General features: G+C 36.6%; 1 protein-coding gene across 1 annotated transcript in view; it reads left to right on the top strand.

Moving 5' to 3' along the window:
* LOC121868776 overlaps positions 1 to 20,631 on the top strand; it is a gene marked incomplete at its 5' end in the record, with an annotated part of 194,826 nt that extends 174,195 nt beyond the window's left edge. The window contains 3 exon segments of the mRNA XM_042369670.1: positions 10,723 to 10,817; positions 11,759 to 11,894; positions 19,741 to 20,631. Of these exon segments, the coding sequence (XP_042225604.1) occupies positions 10,723 to 10,817; positions 11,759 to 11,894; positions 19,741 to 19,866 (357 nt within the window).
* Between the last annotated feature and the right edge of the window lie 1,625 nt (positions 20,632 to 22,256).

The raw sequence follows: 22,256 nt of genomic DNA on the forward strand, positions 1-22,256 counted from the left end.
TTACAATAATATTCTATCCTATCATTAGCCTCATAATCCCACAACTGAAAACCATTTGAAAAGCGATTACGGTAACATCTTTTGAACGAAAGAAAGCGAAAGTCATTGCTTTCGTCACAATTTTATCCACTTTCCACTGTAATACGTATGTCATTTCAGCAAAAATATTACATTTCCATATTCTCAGAAATAAATAGTAGTTTTGTTGAAACGTAATGTACTGTATTTAATCTTAAAATGCAAAAAGAGCTATAAAAACAATTACCGTAATACTGTACACCCGTAATGTACTGGCTGGCATCTCCACTCGTCCCTGCTCCCACCTCCAGCGTCACCACTCTTCCCCGCTCTATCCCTCTGCCTCCTCCACATTGTCACTACTGTTGTATTACAATAATATTCTATCCTAATTCACTTGCATAAATACTACAATACCATATTTCTGAATATTTTCATTAAAATCCATCAAAATCATTTTTCTTGTCATCGTCTTCAGCACCAAACAGCTCCTCCCAGTCTTCTCCTTGAACAGGGCTAGAGGGTACGTGTTTTTCGAATCGATTTCAGTTAAAAAACTATGACATCACATGTATATTTTACCTAAACTGTGCCTGAATGAATATATTCTCAGAAATAAATATTAGTTTTGCTGAAACGTGATGTATTTCAATGTTAAATAGGATAAAATTCATGTCGAAAACAAAAGACTTTACCTAACCTTCCGATGTTCAAGAGATGTTACTCGCTTTTTTAATAGTTTTCGGTTAAAATACTGTTATATTACAAGATATATTCAATTCATACTGTGCTTGATATACTACACTCATGGAAATGTAATATTTTTGCTGAAATGACGTGCGTATTACAGTGGAAAGTGGGATAAAATCGTGACGAAAACAATGACTTCGCTTTCTTTCGTTCAAAAGATGTTACCGTAATCGCTTTTCTAATGGTTTTCAGTTAAAATACTGTTGCATCACAAGTGAATTAGGATAGAATATTATTGTAATACAACAGTTTTTTAACTGAAAACCATTCGAAAAGCGATTACGGTAACATCTTTTGAACGAAAGAAAGAGAAAGTAATTGCTTTCGTCACTTTCCACTGTAATACGTACGTCTTTTCAGCAAAAATATTACATTTCCATATTCTCAGAAATAAATAGTAGTTTTGCTGAAACGTAATGTATTTCAATGTAAATTAGGATAAACTACATGAAAACAAAAGACTTTACCTAACCTTCCGATGTTCAAGATATGTTACTCGTTTTTTTGATAGTTTTCGGTTAAAATACTGTTATATTAGTGATATTATATTCATACTGTTCTTGATATAATACATTCACGGAAATGTAATATTTTTGCAACTACAGTAATGCGCCGGTTAACGTCCGATCGCATATATGTCCGTGGCCCCCCCCCCCCTCAAAAAAAACAAAAAAACAACAAACACGTGACGCCTACTGGACAACCACTCCACGACCACCTGACGGAGACACGATGATCCTCCCCATACTGGTCAGATATTATGTGTTAAAGGAATATGCTTCCTTACTTAGGCTTTTCTAAGCATCTGCCTACAGGTGAAATGTTAACCTACATCTATTAAGGATAAAATCTTTCACCTACAAATTGACAAAAACACTTTTGCTGTAATCAGACATATCTAGTTGCCTCAACAATTGCAAGTTGCAATTGGAGTTGCAATTTCAAAATCTGTGGCATTACTAAAAATAGTAAAGTTTCTGATGCACTCTAAGATTAAGAGAGAAAACGGAGGACACAGGCGTCCTGATGTGAGAGAAAACGGACTCGTATGACGGGGACCAAATAAAAAAAGCATAGCTACATGTTTTGTGGACTACAGTATTAAGCGTACCCTTTTCATCACTTTGTAATAAACTTAGCCATGCCGGAACCCGGGATGCTCACATTCCGCGGTGCGTGTTCCCCTTTACGCGGAGAGCGGCTGGCGAGCTGCGCCATTTTTGGATCCAAACCTCCCGCCATCCGCCATGTTGTGTAAGCGGCGCGGGCACGGTGCGCACAAGGTCGCCCAGTCATCAAAACATTACCGAGTTCTTCACCCGCCACCCACCACAGCCGGCCCAAGTCAGTGATAGTGATAATTATAGAGAGGATATGGACTTATATGGACTTTGAGGGGTTTGACAAAGAGGCCCTGCAAGCCTCTGTGGTGGATAGTGATACAATTGATACAAGTGATACAGGTGAGGGCCAATAGTCTGCCCTCTGCCTCGGAACCAACCCCCATCCCCGTGTGCCCAGCCATCTTTTCTACTAATGTAAGTGTTAAATAGCCTAATATTATTGACATTTCTCTTAATTATTAATTGTATGTGCATACCATCATAAAGTTAAGATAATATTTTTACTACAACATAGTTGTGTGTCGTCAAAAAGTGGAGTTTGGGGGTCGGGCCAGTCTCTATTGGAATTAATCCCATATGTTCTGTTGTTCACTTAACGCGGTACCCTGTGGGTTCAATTGACTGCGTTAAGCGGGGTACAACTGTATATATATATGTATATATATATATATATATATATATATATATATATATATACACTACATATATATATATATATATATATATATATATATATATATATATATATATATATATATATATATATATATATATATATATATGTGTATATATATATATATATATATATATATATATATATATATATATATATATATATATATATATATATATATATATATATATATATATATATATATATATATATATATATATATATATATATATATATATATATATATTGTTTCTTACTCTTGATATTTTGTTTCTTTATTTTTAAATCACTCAGAATTGAGTACGACGATCATCCAGCTATGATACAATGATATGAGTTATTAAGGATGTCGCCTTCGTTGGTGAGCTCTGAGGTGACAAACGAGGCCAATACAGGATTATTATGGTACCAAAGTCATCTCTCTAACACTATGAGAACAAATGCTGTGAACTAAAGTTTAAACATTTTTTGCTAGCCATAAATATATTTGCTCACACCTCAAAAATGCCTTCATTTGACTGCCTGTTGTAATATTTAGATTTTTAGTTTTTTAAAAACTATATTTATTTAACCCAACTTTTACATAAACTATTCATGATTATTTGGGTAAAAAAATTGATGTTTCTAACTTAAAGGCTGATTTTATAGACTCCTGTATCAACATTTATTTAGTTTTTTATTAAAATAATTGAGTCCTCATCATTATATCATGCTGAAATATTGTGTTTAAGGATCTTTTATTTGAATAGTCACATAGAGAATTTATTCAGGATCATTATGGTACCTAATTCTTCTCTAACACTATTAGATCAGATGCTGTGAATAAAAGTTTATACATTTTTGACTAGCCATAAATATTTTCACTCTTGCCCACGGTCTAAATGTAATGAGAGAGTGTTTGTCGGTGGGAGATGAAATGCGTAGTTTAGACTCGTAAAACTTTTCCCAGAACCCAGAAACATTTCATGGATATGGAATAGTGTCTGTCCATGTGAGATGCATAGTTTAGACTAAGCAACTTTTCCTATTACAAAACCAGAAATATTCTGGGGATGTCAGATTTTTTCCGGGTTTGAGAGAGTTGTCTGATTACCCACAAATCTCTCAGTATCGGAAGAGCTCTGCACCAATTATTCAAGCTAATGAGAGATTACTGTACAGTGAGTTCTGCTATAACGCGTGTTTTGATAACGCGAATTTGCTCTAACGCGATTTATGAATTCGGAACAATATTTGTATAACGCGAACGCTTGTTTGCTATAACGCGATTTTTGCTTACTATTTCTCCAATTTTGTGGTATTAACTGTGAATATGGTAAAGAAGAATATCTCCAAAAAGCGTTCTGATGATAGAATTCCCGGTGATTATCGTAAAAGAAAGGATATAACACTTGAAGAGAAGCTCGATGTTATCAACCTCAAAATCACCCTTCTCCCCCATCAAGTTACATTCATATTTTTTCAAGGTAAAGTGTTAAATTTACTGTATGATTTCATTATTAGATATGAATGTAACATTTATTTAGACTGTGCTATCCTTTGTGTTAGGCTAACTACTAAATTTTTTCGATTTCGAGTAATCTGCACCTAACCCTATTTTCTCCATAAGCCCTGTTATTTCTATTACGCGATTTTCTATAACACGATATTTTACAAGAACACAATTATCGCGTTATAGCAGAACTACCTGTATATGGATGACAAGCGGTCCAAGAATGTGTGCAAGTTGATAGGTGACGCGTTAGTCTTGGCACAAGGTTCAACAGAATTCCCCAAACCACTCTTATCTGCCACTGAATTAATACAATTACAATACTGTACTTGATGTGAAAATGTCATATCACATTGCACCTCTAAATCCTTGTTTATTGTTGAAAGTCTTTTTCCTTAAGAGGCTGCTATTTTGCCAAATTAATATCAAACATCTCAAGCACCTTCAAACAATAAAAACCCCAGGGACAACAAAGTTTTTGCATGAATTCTATTTACTGGTTTGTCTAGCACAGTAGAGTATATAATCTTTCTGTGTATTTAAAAGAAAATGAGATCATCCTATAGGTATCGTAGTACTAATCTCTAAGAATATAGATTTATGTGCATCTAACAGGGAAAAAAGATGGGAATCTTGATTACCTCATCTCTTCTAGTCTAGGTGAAAGCATTCTTGAAATCTAATATGGCTAACATTGTAGACTGTTGCTACTCAGCTTTAGGGTAGCAAACCCCAGTTAATTTGGTATCAGCAGTGAAGGAACTTCCCAGTAGACTTTTCCCATGGTTGCTCCCTTGATGGGTCAGCAGAGGGTGTTACTGACAGCAATGGGTCTGATTTTGAAATTTTAAATTTTTTCAAGGTCCAAAGGACTACCACCAAATTATACACATCCCCATACCTATATGGTACTATATCATGCATGTATACTCATCCAAGGGCAGGTGTGCAGGTATGCACATGTATGAAGTCATGGAGTGTGCTGTCATCATCAACAACATTTATCAGTAATTTTCCACATTTGCATGGGTTAGCTATAATTGCCTGATGGCAGCTGTTGGGTAAAACCAGAATGGTATGTCTCCCCTGTTCCTCCACCTACTCATCATTGCAAACCCAGGGTACCAGCCCAGGAAATGCAGTAGAGGCCAATGAATGGTACAGCTCTGGTGACTCAGCTGCCATCAAGCATGTTGAAGCAACTTATTATATATACTGTACTGTATTCAAAAAATAATCTTGTCTTTTTCTTTTCTTACAGGTTGCTAGAGGAAATAGAATGTAGGACCCCAAATGAAACTCGTGATTGGTCAGGAGCTCAAGAAGCACTTGATGTAAGCAAGAAAAAAAAAAATAACCAGTGTACAGTGGTCCCTCGGTTAACGAACACAATTCGTTCCACAAAGTCGTTCGTTAACCGAATCCATTGTTTCAATGGGATACTGTATTGGGTAATTGGCTCCAGCTCAGAAAAGTACATACAAAGTAAAAAAAAAATGCAGTAAAGTACACTTACTTTGAGGTGTATATGTAGAACATTCCTGGTTGATGATGATAATGGGAATTAGAAGTGGGGGTGGAGGAGAAGGGAGAAGAGAAGGAAGTGGTGATGAAGGAGAAATAACCTTTCAGGGGACTCATGCTTGATGCCGTAATTTCACTAGGTGTAATTCAAGATTATTTTATTTAAATCAACACTGCACTGCGCTATATATTATCAATATATTAACTAAATTTCAGAATGACCAATAATTTTAATGTAAAAATGCAAAAATATTCAAGACAGCAACAAAATCGATGTTCACTCCATTGTAAACAAAGTCAAACTGACGCCTGGTGGGCGAGTCAAGCGGCTGATGGGTGCACAAAAAACTAGTTCCCTGTACTGCATATATTTTCAATATGTTAACTAAATTTTAATATGACTAATAATTTTAATATAAAATATGCAAAAATATTAAAGAGCACAACTTTCTTGATATTTACTTCACTGGAAACGAATGTAAACATAGAACAGATTACTGAATTGGCAGACTAGCCCATCAGCTGATGCTCACAACAAAAGGTGTTTGTCGTAAGGATTTCGTTAATTGAAGTTTTGTTCGTTAACCGAATTGAAGATCCTTATGGAAGTTAATTCGTTAACCATAATTTTTTTAATCGAACCGTTCGTTAACTGAGGGACCACTGTAAATATTTATGTATTAATGTCAGTATATTTAGCATCAATTATCCTTTGCAGGAAACCTTCCCTTTTTTATAGACCAGGGTTACACAGCTACTATTTGTGAAGGTACAGCCTCACAAATTTCCGAGGTGTCAATGGTCTAGAGGAAAGGTTTCATTTAAAATAACATATATTAAATAAAGATTAAAAGAGAGAATTTAAAAAAAAGCCGTTTTTTTCTAAAAACCAGTTTTTGTGATATAGCTCGAATGCGACTCTCAGCAAAAACTGGTTTTTAGAAAAAAACGTTTTTTTGTTCAAGCTCTGAATGCGACGTTAGCAAGAATACCCGAGCAGGAGGTGGAGAGGGAGGTGACTGCATACAAGGCTCCGCTAACTGAGGTCCCGATTATATTATAAACCGTTTTGAACATTTCCAAAATTAGGAACATTTACCAGAAGGTAAAATGTTAATTTACTCAAAAAGGATACTCACTTTATTCTAATGAGGAAGAAGGTCCTGGTAGTGGAGATTGACTAGATGGGGGAGGGGAACCCAGCACCACCACATTTGAAGCATCTCTCAGAGATAGATGAAGATAGCTGTCTTTGAAAGTTTTTGAAGATCTCCAAAAGCCCATTTCCTTGATCTGACTGAGACTCATATGCCGCAGAAAGGCCACAGACCCTGCATATTTCCTAGTGTCATGTGCCAAAAGTTACTTGCCAGGGTCTGCTTGATTCACTAATTGAGATAAGGATTTTGTCAATTGACTAGGAGATAATTTCACTCATCTGAACTAGGAGGATACCATGAGTCACATTATATCATTATATCACAAATTAATAATAATACAGTGAACCCTCACTTTACGCGGTCAATTGAACCCACGGAGGCCCGCGTAAAGTGAACAACATAACATATGGGATTAAATGAAATAGAGACTGGCTGACCCCCAAACTCCACTTTTTCCGACACAATACCTATGTTCTAGTAAAAATAACATCTTAATTTTATGATGGTACATGCACACAATTAATACTGAAGAGAAATAGAGAAATACAGTTGCCAAGTTAATGTCCATTCAAATAATAGACTCAACTCCCTCCCCCTCTTCTCACACTCCTGGCTCTTCCCTCTCTGAAAAATGTTTGGGGGAAAACCACTAGATTTTAAGGTATAGTAATAAATAATACCTCAAACTAAAGTTAGGATAATATAATTGACATTGCTGGATTCCTTGTAAGACCAGGAATATTTTGAATATATTTTGCACAAAAGATAACATACTTACTCAGAGTAAACAAAATACTTAAAGTAGATCTAAAATTTGTATGTCTAATGCAAAATCTATGATGTTTATATTCAAATTGATCATCAAATTGTAAGAATTCCAGCAATGTAAATTATATTCTGGCCGGGTAATTTGCATGAATTTTATGAGCTAAAACAAATATCTTCAGTAAATAAAAAAAAAAAATATTCTTCACGAGACTATCTGTCAATCAAAGTACCCCACCTTGCCTCCCCCCCTCTTCCAACCTCGCCAGATGGTAGGTCGGTCCCTCCCTACCAGAGAAATGTGTGGGAGAAACCAGAATATTTACCTTTTTAGTAATAAATAATGCCTCAGACTAAAGTTAGGATTATATAATTGACATTGCTGGATTCCTTGTAAGACCAGGAATATTTTGAATATAAATGTCATATATTTTGCACAAAAGATAACATATTTACTCAGAGTAAACAAAATTCTTAAAGTAGATCTAAAATTTGTATGTCTAATGCAAAATCTATGATGTTTATATTCAAAATGATCATCAAATTGTAAGAATTCCAGCAATGTAAATTATATTCTGGCCCGGTAATTTGTATGAATTTTATGAGCTAAAACAAATATCTTCAATAAATAAACAAAATATACTTACCGAAATACTATCTGTCAATCAAAATACCCCACCTCCCCCCCTCTTCCCACCTGCTCCCTGGGTCCCTCCCTCCCTCCCTCCCTCCCTACCTACCCCTCACCCCCATCTTCCCTCCCTACCAGAGAAATGATTGGGTTATAACAGTATATTTACATTTTTAGTAATAAATAATACCTCAGACTAAAGTTAGGATAATATAATTGACATTGCTGGATTCCTTGCAAGACCAGGAATATTTTGAATATACACTTCATATATTTTGCACAAAAGATAACATATTTGCTCTGAGTAAACAAAATACTTGCATTAGATCTAAAATTTGTATGTCTAATGCAAAATCTATGATGGTTATATTCAAAATGATCATCAAATTGTAAGAATTCCAGCAATGTAAATTATATTCTGGCCGGATAATTTGTATGAATTTTATGAGCTAAATAAAAAAATTATACTTCACCCGTGTATATGAGTAGATGCACTGCGTAAAGTGGGAATTCCGGTTCTGGCAGGGTACCGCGTAAATGTAGAAACGAGTAAAGTGAAACCGCGTTAAGCGAGGGTTCACTGTAATTAATAAGGGAGAAAGCATTTTCTCCCAAATTAATCAATATGACTCATAAATGTTATATTATTCATAAGTTAATGCATTAAGATCTCTTATTGTTATACAAGTCACTCATATGGCAAATATAAACAATAACTCACTATGTCGTATCTGTCTCCTGACTATTATATCAAGTATCCCTTAGCTCAATGAAACTTATTTATTTAAATTTGTTTTTATAAAATAATTTCATTCAGAACATTTATTAAGAGGGATCATCAAGATCTTTATTTGTTGCCAATCAGGGACACAGACATTATCCCCCAAGTAAACACTTTAAGGGAAAATTCCTACGTGCGCACTATCACCCGGTTAACGAATTCCTTACGAATTTTTCGCAACATGTTTTCGCTTGCATTTGGCTGCCCACCAGCTGTAGTATTAGTCCGCCAATACAGTAATCGGTTTTAGGGCTTAAATTCCTTACCATTTTAGTAAATATCAAGAAGGTTGTACTATTCAATAATTTTAAAGGTTTTATATTAATTTTTTTAGTCATTTTAACAATTATTTAACATAATTAAAGTACAGGAAGCTATTTTTTTGCGTGCCAAACAGCCACTCAACACATCAAGCTTGGCGTCAGTTTGTTTACCAGTTCAGAGGAAGGAACATCTTGTTTGAGACTCTTCAACATAAATGCTTTTTTCTGTGTTTCCAGTCAATTTATTGGTCATTTTTAAATATATTTTACATATTGATAATATATAGCACAGTGCAGTGTTGATTTAAAGAAAATAATCTTGAATTACACCAAGTGAACTAAAATTTTATAGGTGAAATGACGGCATGGGGTGACTTCTCTTCCACCCCAATGCCATTTCTTCTCCCTTCTCCTCCCCCATTCTAATTCCCATCATCATCATCAACCAGGAGCCATCTACATGCACACCTCAAAGTAAGTGTACTTTACTGCATTTGTTTTTAGTTTGTATTTAATTTTCGGTGAGCTGAAACCAATTACCCAAAAAACCATTGAAACAATGGTTTCGGTTAACGAGCAACCTTCTGGAACGAATTGTGCTCGTTAACCGAGGGACCACTGTAATGCTAAAATTATGTGTAAGCAATAGAGCAACTAGTATTAAAGTTTTTCATACATGTTTAATACACTTCAACATGTGCATCATTGGTTGTCCATACAACAACCTATTGACATACAACTTCTTGCCATGTGCATTCAGGCATGCTAGCATTGACCATCACTATTTCATCTTTGATCCTGATTCATAGTTCTTGAATGTTGGCAACCTTGGTATTGTACACAACACAACATCTCTAACAAAACCCCAGAGGAAGAAATCCAATGGCGTAATATCTGATGATCTTGGGGCCAACGGAGAGGTGCATCACGACCAATCCAACGATATCGGTAAAATTTGTTGTTAATCAATCATTCGGTAATCAAGCAAACTGATAGTTGCTCTATTGTTTACACATGGTTCTAGTTTTATATCTTAATTAGTCTGGAAATATTAAGGAATCAAATCATTCAGATCTTTTATGAATACTCTGTATTAGGCTGCACAGTACAGTTAGGTATCTCAAGATAAACAAACACTGTCTACCAATACAGCATGTTGTATGTAGATTTATATTTGATTATCATATCTGGTGGGTTTGCATTGAAATTAGTGATTTATGAAATATATTAATAGTTTTTCATAAAATGTACTTCCAGGAAATTTTAGTGAGTTTAGCAGTTTAACAATTATGTAACCTCAGTGTGTTGCTGCACATTGTCCTGTAAACATTTTCAGCTGTCATGCTGAGTCTAGCAAACTCCAAGAAGCACCAACTAACCACATCGTCAGTAATAGACAATAATCTCAAAAATTTAATCCTACTGGCTAAGACTGTTAATTATACAGTACTGGACAAAAGGTTTCCTATATTGCGAATCTTCAGTATTGACAAATCTATTAATGAGAGGATTTATTGTATCATGCCTTTTTTTCTCATCAGGAATGTGAATACCAAGCACGATTATCTGGTGACCTTGCAGCGAATCAGAGTGTTTTTATTGGCATTGATTTCTTTGTTGAGATAGCTCCTTCTAGGTAAGTTATAAATTGGTTTCTGCTGTTTGCATGCATCTGAGATAAAATTTGAAATGGAAAATCCAATTATTTAATTACTCCTATTATAGATAACATAAAACTGGTGAGAAAAAAATTAAAGGGAAGATGTTTAACTAATGTACAGTATGGTGTTTTAGTGTCGTGTTAATGAGAGGTAATGGAGAAGCAAGTTGGGCATATGGGTTCAAAGAATCATGGGATGAAGGTCTGAATTCAATAAAAAAAATAATTGATATAAATTATTGTTAGCCAAGCGAGGGATGACTTAATAAAATTCTATAAGCAATTTGGAGGACATAACTGTTCATACCTGGAATTAGCAGGTGCTCACCCCGCTCAACGTCACAGCTTCTGGTTGAAAAAGCTACAAGCTTAGAAAATTATCAGGGCAATTTTAGGGGAGTGAAAGTTCTGATCTCTTGAGTTATCTGCCAGAGGAAGTTGACCATTACTGGCACAGGTACAGATACATTCTGGAGCTATTGCATACTCAGTGCTTGTCAACGGTGTGTAACAGAGACATGATCGACCGTCCAAGCGGCTAACAAGTCGATCATTAGTGAAGAGGATAAAGTAAAGTACAATACAGTATTAGAATAAGGTAGGAAGGATGCTGTACGATGAACATGGAAGGAGGGAGACTGGATGTTAGAGCCACATCAATAATTGTCTCATAGCTTTAAAGATTAGCAAATTTCTTAGAAACATTTTATCAATTATAATGCACAGTGCTTGTTCAGTATGCTTATTGTTATATGAAATATGTATACCCTGTACAGTACAATATAACAAATTTAAATTAGCAGTTGTAAGATTCAGACAATAAAGTATGTGTCCCAGTTACCACTTTTTATATGATTATGATATTTAATTTTAATATAATACTGAAAGATTAAAATTTATATGAACATTTTCTTTAGTTGGTTTGCAGTGACTCGACTAGATGTTCACAATGTAAAGCAAGGTGTATCTTTGAATGTCTTTGCTCCAATGGTTCCAGTCCCAAGCAGTGACATTATTGGACCCTCTCAGTTTAATGATCAAGTTCTTATACTGGTAAGTAAAATTATGGATATAATTTATAATTTCATACAATTACACATTTTAACCATGTTATTGTTAATGTTATTACCAATTTTAAGAATCCCATTCAGTAAAGAATAACTCAAGTGAACTGTAATAAACATATACAGTATAGTCTGGGTTTACGCTGTTAATTAAACCCATGGAGGTCCGCGTATAAAGCGAAACGCGTAAATAAAATAACAGAACATATGGGATTAATTGAAATAGAGACTGGGCCGACCGCCAGACTACCCTTTTTTTGGCTATCGCCGACACAATACGTACATTGTAGTAAAAATAACATCTTAATTTTATGATGGTATGCACACACATTAATATTTAAGAGAAATATCAATAATATTAGGTTTTTTAACACTTACGTTAGTAGAAGAGATGGCTGGGCACACGGGGATGGGGGGGTTGGTTCCAAGGCAGAGGGCAGATTATTGGCCCTCACTTGTATCACCTGCATCTCTATCCACCACAGAGGCTAGCAGGGCCTCCTCGTCAAACCCCTCAAATTTCATATCCTCACTAGCACTGACTTGGGCTGGCTGTGGTGGTTGGCGGGTGAAGAACTCGGTGATGCTTTGTTGACGGCTAGCATTGATGTGGTTATGATACTGCTGAACATAGGGCTCCAGTCATTTCAACAGATGGTTTTTCGACACTTCGTAGCGACGATTACTTGTCTCTTTGGCAAGGATGAACTTCAATCTCTCAGCTAACTCGATGACCTCCTTCACATCAGCATGTGTTAGTTTCTGCTCTTGTTGTTCTGTAACACCTGGCTGCTCACTGATGTCATCATCTTCCAACATCTCGTCCGCAGTCACCTCAGGTTGCCCGATTACCTCCAGGATGTCCTCGTTGGTGGTCTCGGAGAAGCCTGCAGCTCTAACACTTTGTGCAGCCTCTCTTGCATTCTCCAATGCCACAGCAACAGACTGAGCCTCCCCAGCCACCGCTTGCCTCTGCCTCCCACCTTGGGCCAGGTAGTTCAGGGCTTTTCAGGGGTGGTGGGGGTCCAGTGGAAGCCATTGTGGAGAAATATAAAAAAAAAAAAGGTTCGTGGGCACGAGTGAGTATACACGGGGACAGTGAGACTGGTGCGGCCAAGGTCATCAGCTCTGGTGGCAGGGCAAGCAAGGTTAAATAGACCAATCACAGCACATGACGGAGGGGGTGCATGGGTGGCAGTGCCGGATTTAGACCTGTGGAGGCCCATGGGCAGCCTCTTTGTGGAGGCCCCCTCATTATAACTACCCAAGAGGGTGGGGTGGCGAGTGAAGCGAGCCTAAACATATGGGAGTTCCGGGGGGCGCTGTAAGGCCCCCGGGAAAATTTTGAAATTCGAACACTTCTTTGGAGAGTTTTGAAGCCACATGCAGTTATATTGAGGTAATTTGAACATTGGGGCCTGGGGGCTAAAATATAATAATAATAATAATAATAATAATTATAATAATAATAATTCATAGGTCTAGGTCGTGTTTCTCACTTTTGATCTTTTTTTCATTCTTGTACAGTGACCCCTCCGTTAACGAACTCAATCCGTTCCAGAAGGTCGTTCGTTAACCGAAAAGTTCGTTAACCGAAACCATTGTTTCAATGGGTTTTTGGGTAATTGGTTCCAGCTCACCGAAAATTTCCTAAATTCAACAAAAATGGTAGAAAAGTTCACTTACTTTGAGGTGTGTATGTAGAAGGCTCCTGGATGATGATGATGATGATGGGATTTAGAATGGGGGTGGAGGAGAAGGAAGAAGAGAAGGCATTGGGGTGGAAGAGAAGTCACCCCATGGCACCATTTCACCCATAAAATTTTAGCTCTCTGGTGTAATTCAAGATTATTTTCTTTAAATCAACACTGCACTGCATTATATATTGTCAATATGTAAAATATATTTCAAAATGACCAATAATTTGCTTGGAAACACAGAAAAAAAGCGTTTAGTTGAAGAGAGTCTCAAGCAAGATGTTACCTCCAGTGAAAACAGAGAGAGACTAACTCCTGTTTGCTGTGTTAAGAGGCTGGATGCCGCGCATTAAACTAGTCACTTTACCTTCAATTATGTTCAATAATTGTTAAAATGACTAAAAAATTGAATATTCAACTTTTAAAATTATTGAATAGTATAAACTTCTTGATATTTACTAAAATAGTAAGGAATTTAAGCCCTAGAACCGATTAATGTATTGGCGGACTGATACTAAAGCTGGTTGCCCGGTCAGTGCAAGCGAAAACATGTTGAGGTCGGTTCGTAAGAACTTCGTTAACCGAATTTTTTTTCGTTAACCGAATTGAAGATCCTTATGGAAGGCAGTTCGTTAATCGAAATTACGTTAACCGAGGTGTTCGTTAAACGAGGGGTCACTGTATTTCTTTATTATTATTATTATTTTATTATTACAGTATTATTGTTGTTATTATTATTATTATTATTGTTGTTATCATACTTATTTTATTTTTGTGTATTTTTTATTAAAATTTTTATTTACTATGAATAATTATTATTATTACTGTAATATCATTATTATTATTATTATTATTATAATTATTATTACTATTACATTTTCACCCCCCAGGCCCCGATGTGGGTCAGTGACCTGTGCCCTGGTGGGCTAAAAAAAAAAAAAAAAAAAAAAAAAAAAAAAATTGCTCCACAAAAAAAAAAACTTTCGGTTTTCAGAGCTTTTCGGTTTTCGGAATTTCGGATAAAGGGTTGTCAACCTATATTCATGAATTTCAAGGAGTAGCTAGTCTAATTTCTATCACGCTTCTTGCTGAACATAGTTTTACGTGATGGAATAAATAAACATGAATTTTAAAGAATGAAAATAAAAATAATCCAAATGAATAAACAAATAAATAAAATATTGTAATATGTGGAGGCCCCTGGGCAGCTGCCCACTTTGCCCACTCCTGAATCCGGCCCTGGTGGGTAGTAAGGATACGTGGCCCAATCACAGTCCGCGACGTCTGGGCTCAGTACCTTGCCCGCCGCTTGCCACATATATGATGGCATTTACCGCGTAAATAATAATTGCCGCATCTGGAGAGGTGCCGCGTAAATGGCAAATCGTGTATAAAATATCCGCGTAAACCCAGACCACAATGTAGTTCATAATTATAAGAATAATTGTAGAGTCATTGTTTATTTTAAATATGTGTATAGGTATCTTCCATGCTATGTAGAACTGAGTAAACATATTCAACACATTAACCGCAATAGATTTACATAGGGTATAGCAGAAGTATATTCATCATATTATATTTTAGGTGTTCCACTGATGATCAGCAAGAATGAAAGTTGAGATGGTTCTGGTCAGAGAAGGTTGTGCTGATAGTGTGTTGGCTGAGTGGTGACTATCCATTTTCACCGAGCAACCAGTTTGTGACCACCAAAACAAAACCACATCGGTGTATATCAAAAACCAATGCAACTAAAGAATTCTTTTACCGTAAATAACCAATTCCGTAATTATTTGTACAATAACAAATTAGAAACAAATATAATGGTAGAAGAACCAACACCAATACATTACACTCAGTGAACCCTCAAAGACTCGGACCCGGTAAATCCGGATGATTCAAACAAAATTTGGTGGTTCCGAGGGCTAAGAAGCCTCCCTAAGAAGCAGTCCCAAAACAGAACAAAGATCATCTTAGTCCCGTGTAACTAAGATGTCAGCGCGTCGGACACAGGTGCCCGAGCAATAAACCAGAGATATCCATTAGTGATGACCTTGAGTTACCCACCATAGAAAAACCAGGTAATATAGTGAAGCAACACCAAGACCAACTCACAATAGTATATATAATAGACACAGAGAAATAGCGAATGAAAGTAAATTCATGACCTGGTAACTGGTGCATTACAGTCACCGCCGTGTCACCAGGACATCTAGTTGCAAATTTTTAGTATACAGTAGTACCCCAATTTACGCGGTCAATTGAACCCACAGGGTACCGCGTAAAGTGAACAACAGAACATATGGGATTAATTCCAATAGAGACTGGCCCGACCCCCAAACTCCACTTTTTCCGACACAATACCTATGTTGTAATAAAATTAACATCTACATTTTATGATGGTATGCTCACACAATTAATATTTAAGAGAAATACAGTCCCAGGTTAATGTCCATTCAAATAATGGACTCAAATCCCCCCCCCCCCTCTTCCCAGCTCACTAGCTCCTACCTCTCTGAGAAATGATTGGGTGAAAACACTAGATTTTAACGTTTAGTAATAAATAATACCTCAGACTAAAGTTAGGATAATATAATTGACATTTCTGGATTCCTTGCAGGTCAGGGAATATTTTGAATGTAAACTTCATATATTTTGCACAAAAGATAAAATATTTGCTTTGTGTAAACCAAATTATTACATTAGATCTAAAATTTGTATGTCTAATGCAAAATCCATGATGTTTATATTCAAAATGATCATCATATTGTAAGAATTCCAGCAATGTAAATTATATTCTGGTCGAGTAATTTGTATGAATTTTATGAGCTAAAACAAATATCTTCAGTAAATAAAAAATAAAATATTCTTCACGACACTCTGTCAATCAAAGTACCCCACCTTGCCTCCCCCCCCTCATGCCAGCTGGGTCGGTCGGTCCCAACCCTCCCACCTTCCCTCCCTACCAGAGAAATGTGTGGGTGAAAATACTAGATTTTAACATTTAGTAATAAATAATACCTCAGTCTAAAGTTAGGATAATATAATTGACATTTCTGGATTCTTTGCAGGTCAGGGAATATTTTGAATGTAAACTTCATATATTTTGCACAAAAGATAAAATATTTGCTTTGTGTAAACCAAATTAATACATTAGATCTAAAATTTGTATGTCTAATGCAAAATCCATGATGTTTATATTCAAAATGATCATCATATTGTAAGAATTCCAGCAATGTAAATTATATTCTGGCCGGGTAATTTGTATGAATTTTATGAGCTAAATAAAAAAAAAAAAATTATACTTCACTGCGTATATGAGTAGATGCACTGCGGAAACTGAAAGTCCGGTTCTGGCAAGGTACCGCGTAAATGAGAAATCGCGGAAAGTGAAACCGTGTAAAGGGTAAAGCGGGGTAATACTGTACTGTACAGTAATCCCGTGTTTTTCACGGGAATTACGTTCCTGAAACCCCCGCGAAAAGCCAAAACCGCAAATACTCTTAGGAATCACTGTGCCTGTGGCCACCAAACAGCTCAGGTAGGTCATGCACTTAACCACTCAATGCTCTCCACTCATGACCCAGTGGTCACACTGATCACTGATGCACTGTACTGGCATTTACTAACATCATTATTTGAAACTAATCATATTGTAGTATAATAATGGAAAAATGTAAACACAGTTATATACAAAGAAAATTTATTTAAAAGTAAATAAAAAAATATATATTTCGCTGAGGTCGGCAACACTCGCATTGCCAGCCTCTCCCTGCTGTCCCGGCGTCTGCGCGCCCTCACCGTCAGGCTCTATGTCTAAAGTTGTATATGATATTAAAAGGAATGTGATAACTGCCAATGAGAACAACTTTCGTGTCGAATTTGTGTGGATTCCGTCCCATGTTGGAATCAGGTATCATGACCGTGCTGATAGACTGGCCAATGAGGCATTTGTAAGAAAGAAAATATTGACCGTGACCTTGGCCTGTCCAATGCTGTAATTAAAAACATTCAAGTCAGAATCATGAACTCTGATCTAGAAGAAATGAGAAATGCAGAGAGACCTGACAGTTGTAGCATTAGTAAATATGACAAATTTTGTGACAAGAGGTACCGGTATGGCCAGCATAAGGACAGAACCAGACAATGTGATGTAGTCATGGCCAGAATTAGGCTAGGATACAGACACATCTGGCAAGTTAGTAACGCTGTACCCATACCGGAACACTCAGCATGTAAACTTTGTGATAAACCTTTAAAGCTTACACTTGAACACTATATTATTGAATGTGACACTGTCAAAGACTTCAGGCCACCTGACTAATTGTATCTTGAACTATGTAATTACTTCATTGAAACAGGTGTGCTTGAGGACATTCTTGCTGTTTATCCCAAATTTGCTAACCCACACTGATTAGTCTTCAATTAGAATATGACTCCAATGTATGTGATCCACTGACCTATATATACTGTGAATGAATATGATGTATTTCCTTCTTTGTGTACGAACCTCTGTCCTGCATGGCAGTGAACAGTGGCATTACCCACATGAATCTGACCTATATACTGTATAGCGTCAATGAATATGATGCAGTCTTTGTGTACGAACCTCTGTCCTGTTTGGCAGTGAAGAGTGACATTACCCGCATGAATCTGACCGACGTATATGTATGTAATTGTGTATATGTGTATGCATGTGTGTATGTGTGCATATGTGTATATATATGTACATGTATATGTGTATGTGTATGTATATGTGTATGTGTGTGTGCACATATATGTATATGTACTGTCAATGAATATGATGCATCTCTTTGTGTACAAACCTCTGTCCTGCATGGCAGTGACATTACCCATATGAATCTGTTAATGAATATGATGTATTTCTTTGTGTATGAACCTGTCCTGCGTGGCAGTGAGAAGTAACACTGTGGGGTACGGGTTGTTTGGTTCACACTCAGGATGGGATGGAGAAAGGAAACTCACAATGTGCTCTCTGTATACATATTGTATTGGATGTACAGTGCAGCTTGGTGCTGGGAAGTGGCAGCGTGGTTACAAGCGTGATGTAGAGAGAGCTGGTTGGTGAGGATGCTCAGAGGAGGACCAGCTTGTGGCTCGCCGGCGGGAGCGAGGGCCGCCAGGCAGGAGTAGGAGGTGTTGCTTGCTGGTTGGTGTAGGTAGAAAGAGATAGGTCACCACGAGGTCAGGTCTTATATAGCGGAGGTAGGCGTGGCTTAATAGTTGACCTCCGTCATGTATGGCGGCACTGGTTGACCTAGACCACGAGGCATACACTGGTGAATTCGCAGGGTCGGCTACTCAGCGACACGCGTTTGTAGGGGAGGAATCTACTACAATACCACCCTCAGTGTCAAGATCTGACTGAATTACTCAGAATAGGCAAACTGTACTACAAGCTCTGCCAATAAATTTGTTAAACTAAAAAAAGCCCTCACGCAGTCACGCCAGCCAGCCAGTCCTCTTCCACCCACATTCCTCCACTTGACGACTTGTATTCTGACAAAAGAACAAATGAATTATCAGTTTTCACCACATCTCGAGCTCATACCACCTCTGAGCTTGTCCAATAAAACTGTTTTTTCTGTTAAGGTCATCACTATTACTGATCTCTTGGTCACTTTAGAGTCTTTGTTAGTAATATTTGCCTTTGATGAGGCTGGCTTATGTCCCGGAGCCATGTGGAATGCATGTGGGAGGACAAACAGAAGAGGTAATCACAGTAGCGTTCACAGTACGGTAAGCACGTGTGGACTGAGGTTTCTCGGAGCAGCTGGTGTCTGAAGCGGAAAAGGTGGCATCTGTTTGCCGCACCACATGGGAATATTGAAAATGGCGCAAAATTTAAATTTTTGTTTTTAAAGGATATTTTATATATACAGTACAGGGTATATAATTTTTTAGTAAAAAAAAAATGCAATAAAAAAAAAAAACGCCCAAAACACGAGATTACTGTATTACAATATCGCTCACAGTGATAGTTGTATCATGGAACATTAGCAGTAAGTGAACAATGTATATCTCTTAATGTGATTGAAAGCAAGTGAAGTAACATAGTAGGTAAGTGAGAGTTTTTGTGATAATAATTTATTAATTTATATTATATTTTTTGTCTCCTAGGTAACAGATTCATGGTGGGATACTGTCCAGGGTGCAGACAACTCTATTGGTAATGCCCTCACAGCCTCCATGTTATCGTTGCAAGAGTCCTACCTTAACCTCATAAATGGAGAATTATTTTACTGAGGTTTTTAAAAATGCAAGCACAGCAAGCCCACCCAGTTTTTATTTTTTTTTTTTTGTGTGTGTTTGGGGGGGGGGGAGTTGTAAGCCCTCCCAAGAAAATTTAATTTTGTGAAATCTGACCAATATCATGAGCATTTTGAAGCCATGTGCACTTGATATTAGGAGATATTCTGAGGTCAGTAGTACAGTAATTACTTTTTATAATACAAAAATGCCTGTGTACAATACTGCATTAAAGAAAAAGTCTGGAATTTTTGTATGAAAGGGGAGGTCTGGTAGTGTGTGTGACCCCCTTTTCAAGTGCATAACCTGGAGGTAATGATTTTTTCTATATAAACTGGTGTTCCAGAACCCAGTCTAACTCCTTTTACTTCCACATAATTTTTTAAGAGAATGAAAGTTATGCAGTACTGTCCTCTTGTTTAAGAAGGCTTTGTCCTTGTAAAATAGAATCTCAGAGATATTTTATTTAAAAAAATAATAATAATTGCTCATCAACTGGGTATAGATTCGTATTTCCAAAATGTAGCTTGACCTGTGTGAAGTTTTTGTTATTTATGGTTCATTTTATGCTAAAGTATGCATAGCTTAGATCCCCTAGAAAACCAATGCAACATTAGTCCGATCTTTTTGAATACTCCAAAGTTCTAAATATAATAAAGAAAAAATAAATTAAGTGAAACAAATTGATTATAAGTATTTTCAGGTAATAGCAAATAATGCAATGTACTTGTGACAAGGAAAAAAATAAATTGTATAAAACAATTAATTAAAATTTGTGTTCTTATATCTTTTTCCTAGCATGCCTTGAGTTATTGCAGGGTGTCCTAGAACTAATATGAAAAGTCGGGTAAGTACAGTGAGTTCTGCTATAACGCGTGTTTTGACAATGCGAATTGGCTCTAATGCGATTTATGAATAGAGGAACGATATTTGTACTGTATAATGTGAACGCTTGTTTGTTGTAACGCGATTTTTGCTTACTATTTCTCCAATTTTGTGGTATTAACTGTGAATATGGTAAAGAAGAATATCTCCAAGAAGCGTTCTGGTGATTGCATTCCCGGTGATGATTGTAAAAGAAAGGCTATAACCCTTGAAGAGAAGCTCGATGTAATCTGCACCTAACCCTATTTTCTCCATAAGCCCTGTTATTTCTATTACGCAAATTTCTATAACATGATGTTTTACAAGAACACAACTATCGCGTTATAGCAGAACTGACTGTATACAGTACAGTGGGGTATGCTATAACGAATCTAATTGGTTCTAGAACCTTGTTCGTTATAGCATTCGTTCGTTATAGGATTAATCCGTTCCAGGCCCCCAAATACAACCACTTAACACTGAAAAATATAATATAAAATTGTAAAAATTGTAAAAAAGTGCATAAATATGCATCTAAACCCCTGAAATAAAGAATATCATTAATATTTGTAATAAATAAACAATAAATTAGAAAAAAAAAATTTAAATAATGTTCGTTGTAGGAGTTTCGTTCGTTATAGCATTCTCAATTTTATAGGTAAAACCGTTCGTTATAGGAATATTCGTAGTAGGATCCATTCGTTATGGCATACCCCACTGGGATCATATGAAGATCTTCCCCCCCAAAGTATCCAACTGAAGATCCTCCCCCCCAGGCTAGATCATATGAAGATCCAACCCCCCCAAGTAGGTTTGGGGGGGAGGTTAGGTTAGATTTGGTTAGGTTAGGTTTGGTTAGGTTAGGTTAGGTTTGGTTTGGTTAGGTTAGGTTTGGTTAGGTTAGGTTTGGTTAGGTTTGGTTAGGTTAGGTTAGGTTTGGTTAGGTTTGGTTAGGTTTGGTTAGGTTAGGTTTAGTTAGGTTAGGTTAGGTTAGGTTAGGTTAGGTTTGGTTAGGTTAGGTTTGGTTAGGTTAGGTTAGGTTAGGTTAGGTTAGGTTAGGTTTGGTTAGGTTAGGTTAGGTTAGGTTAGGTTTGGTTAGGTTAGGTTTGGTTAGGTTAGGTTAGGGGGGGTGGATCTTCAGATGAGTGCGACTTGGCTTGATCATATGAAGATCCTCCCCTCCAGGCTAGATCATATGAAGATCCTCCCCCCCAAGTAGGTTTGGGGGGGAGGATCTTCATATGATCCATATTGCGAAGTAGATTATCATAGAAAACGGGAAATTTGTATCATAAAAAATGGGAAATATCTACTTTCCGGGAAAGTTGGTTATCTACTTTCCCGAAAAGTAGATAGATTTTCTACTTTTCAGGAAAGTAGATTATCGACTTTTCGGGGAAGTAGATTTTCGAATTATGGGGGAAATATTACCTAATTTTGCGAAGTAGATTATCATAGAAAACGGGAAATTTGTATCATAAAAAATGGGAAATATCTACTTTCCGGGAAAGTTGGTTATCTAC

This window comes from Homarus americanus, unplaced genomic scaffold, assembly GCF_018991925.1.
Source record: "Homarus americanus isolate GMGI-L3 unplaced genomic scaffold, GMGI_Hamer_2.0 scaffold30535, whole genome shotgun sequence".
NCBI lineage: Eukaryota > Metazoa > Arthropoda > Malacostraca > Decapoda > Nephropidae > Homarus > Homarus americanus.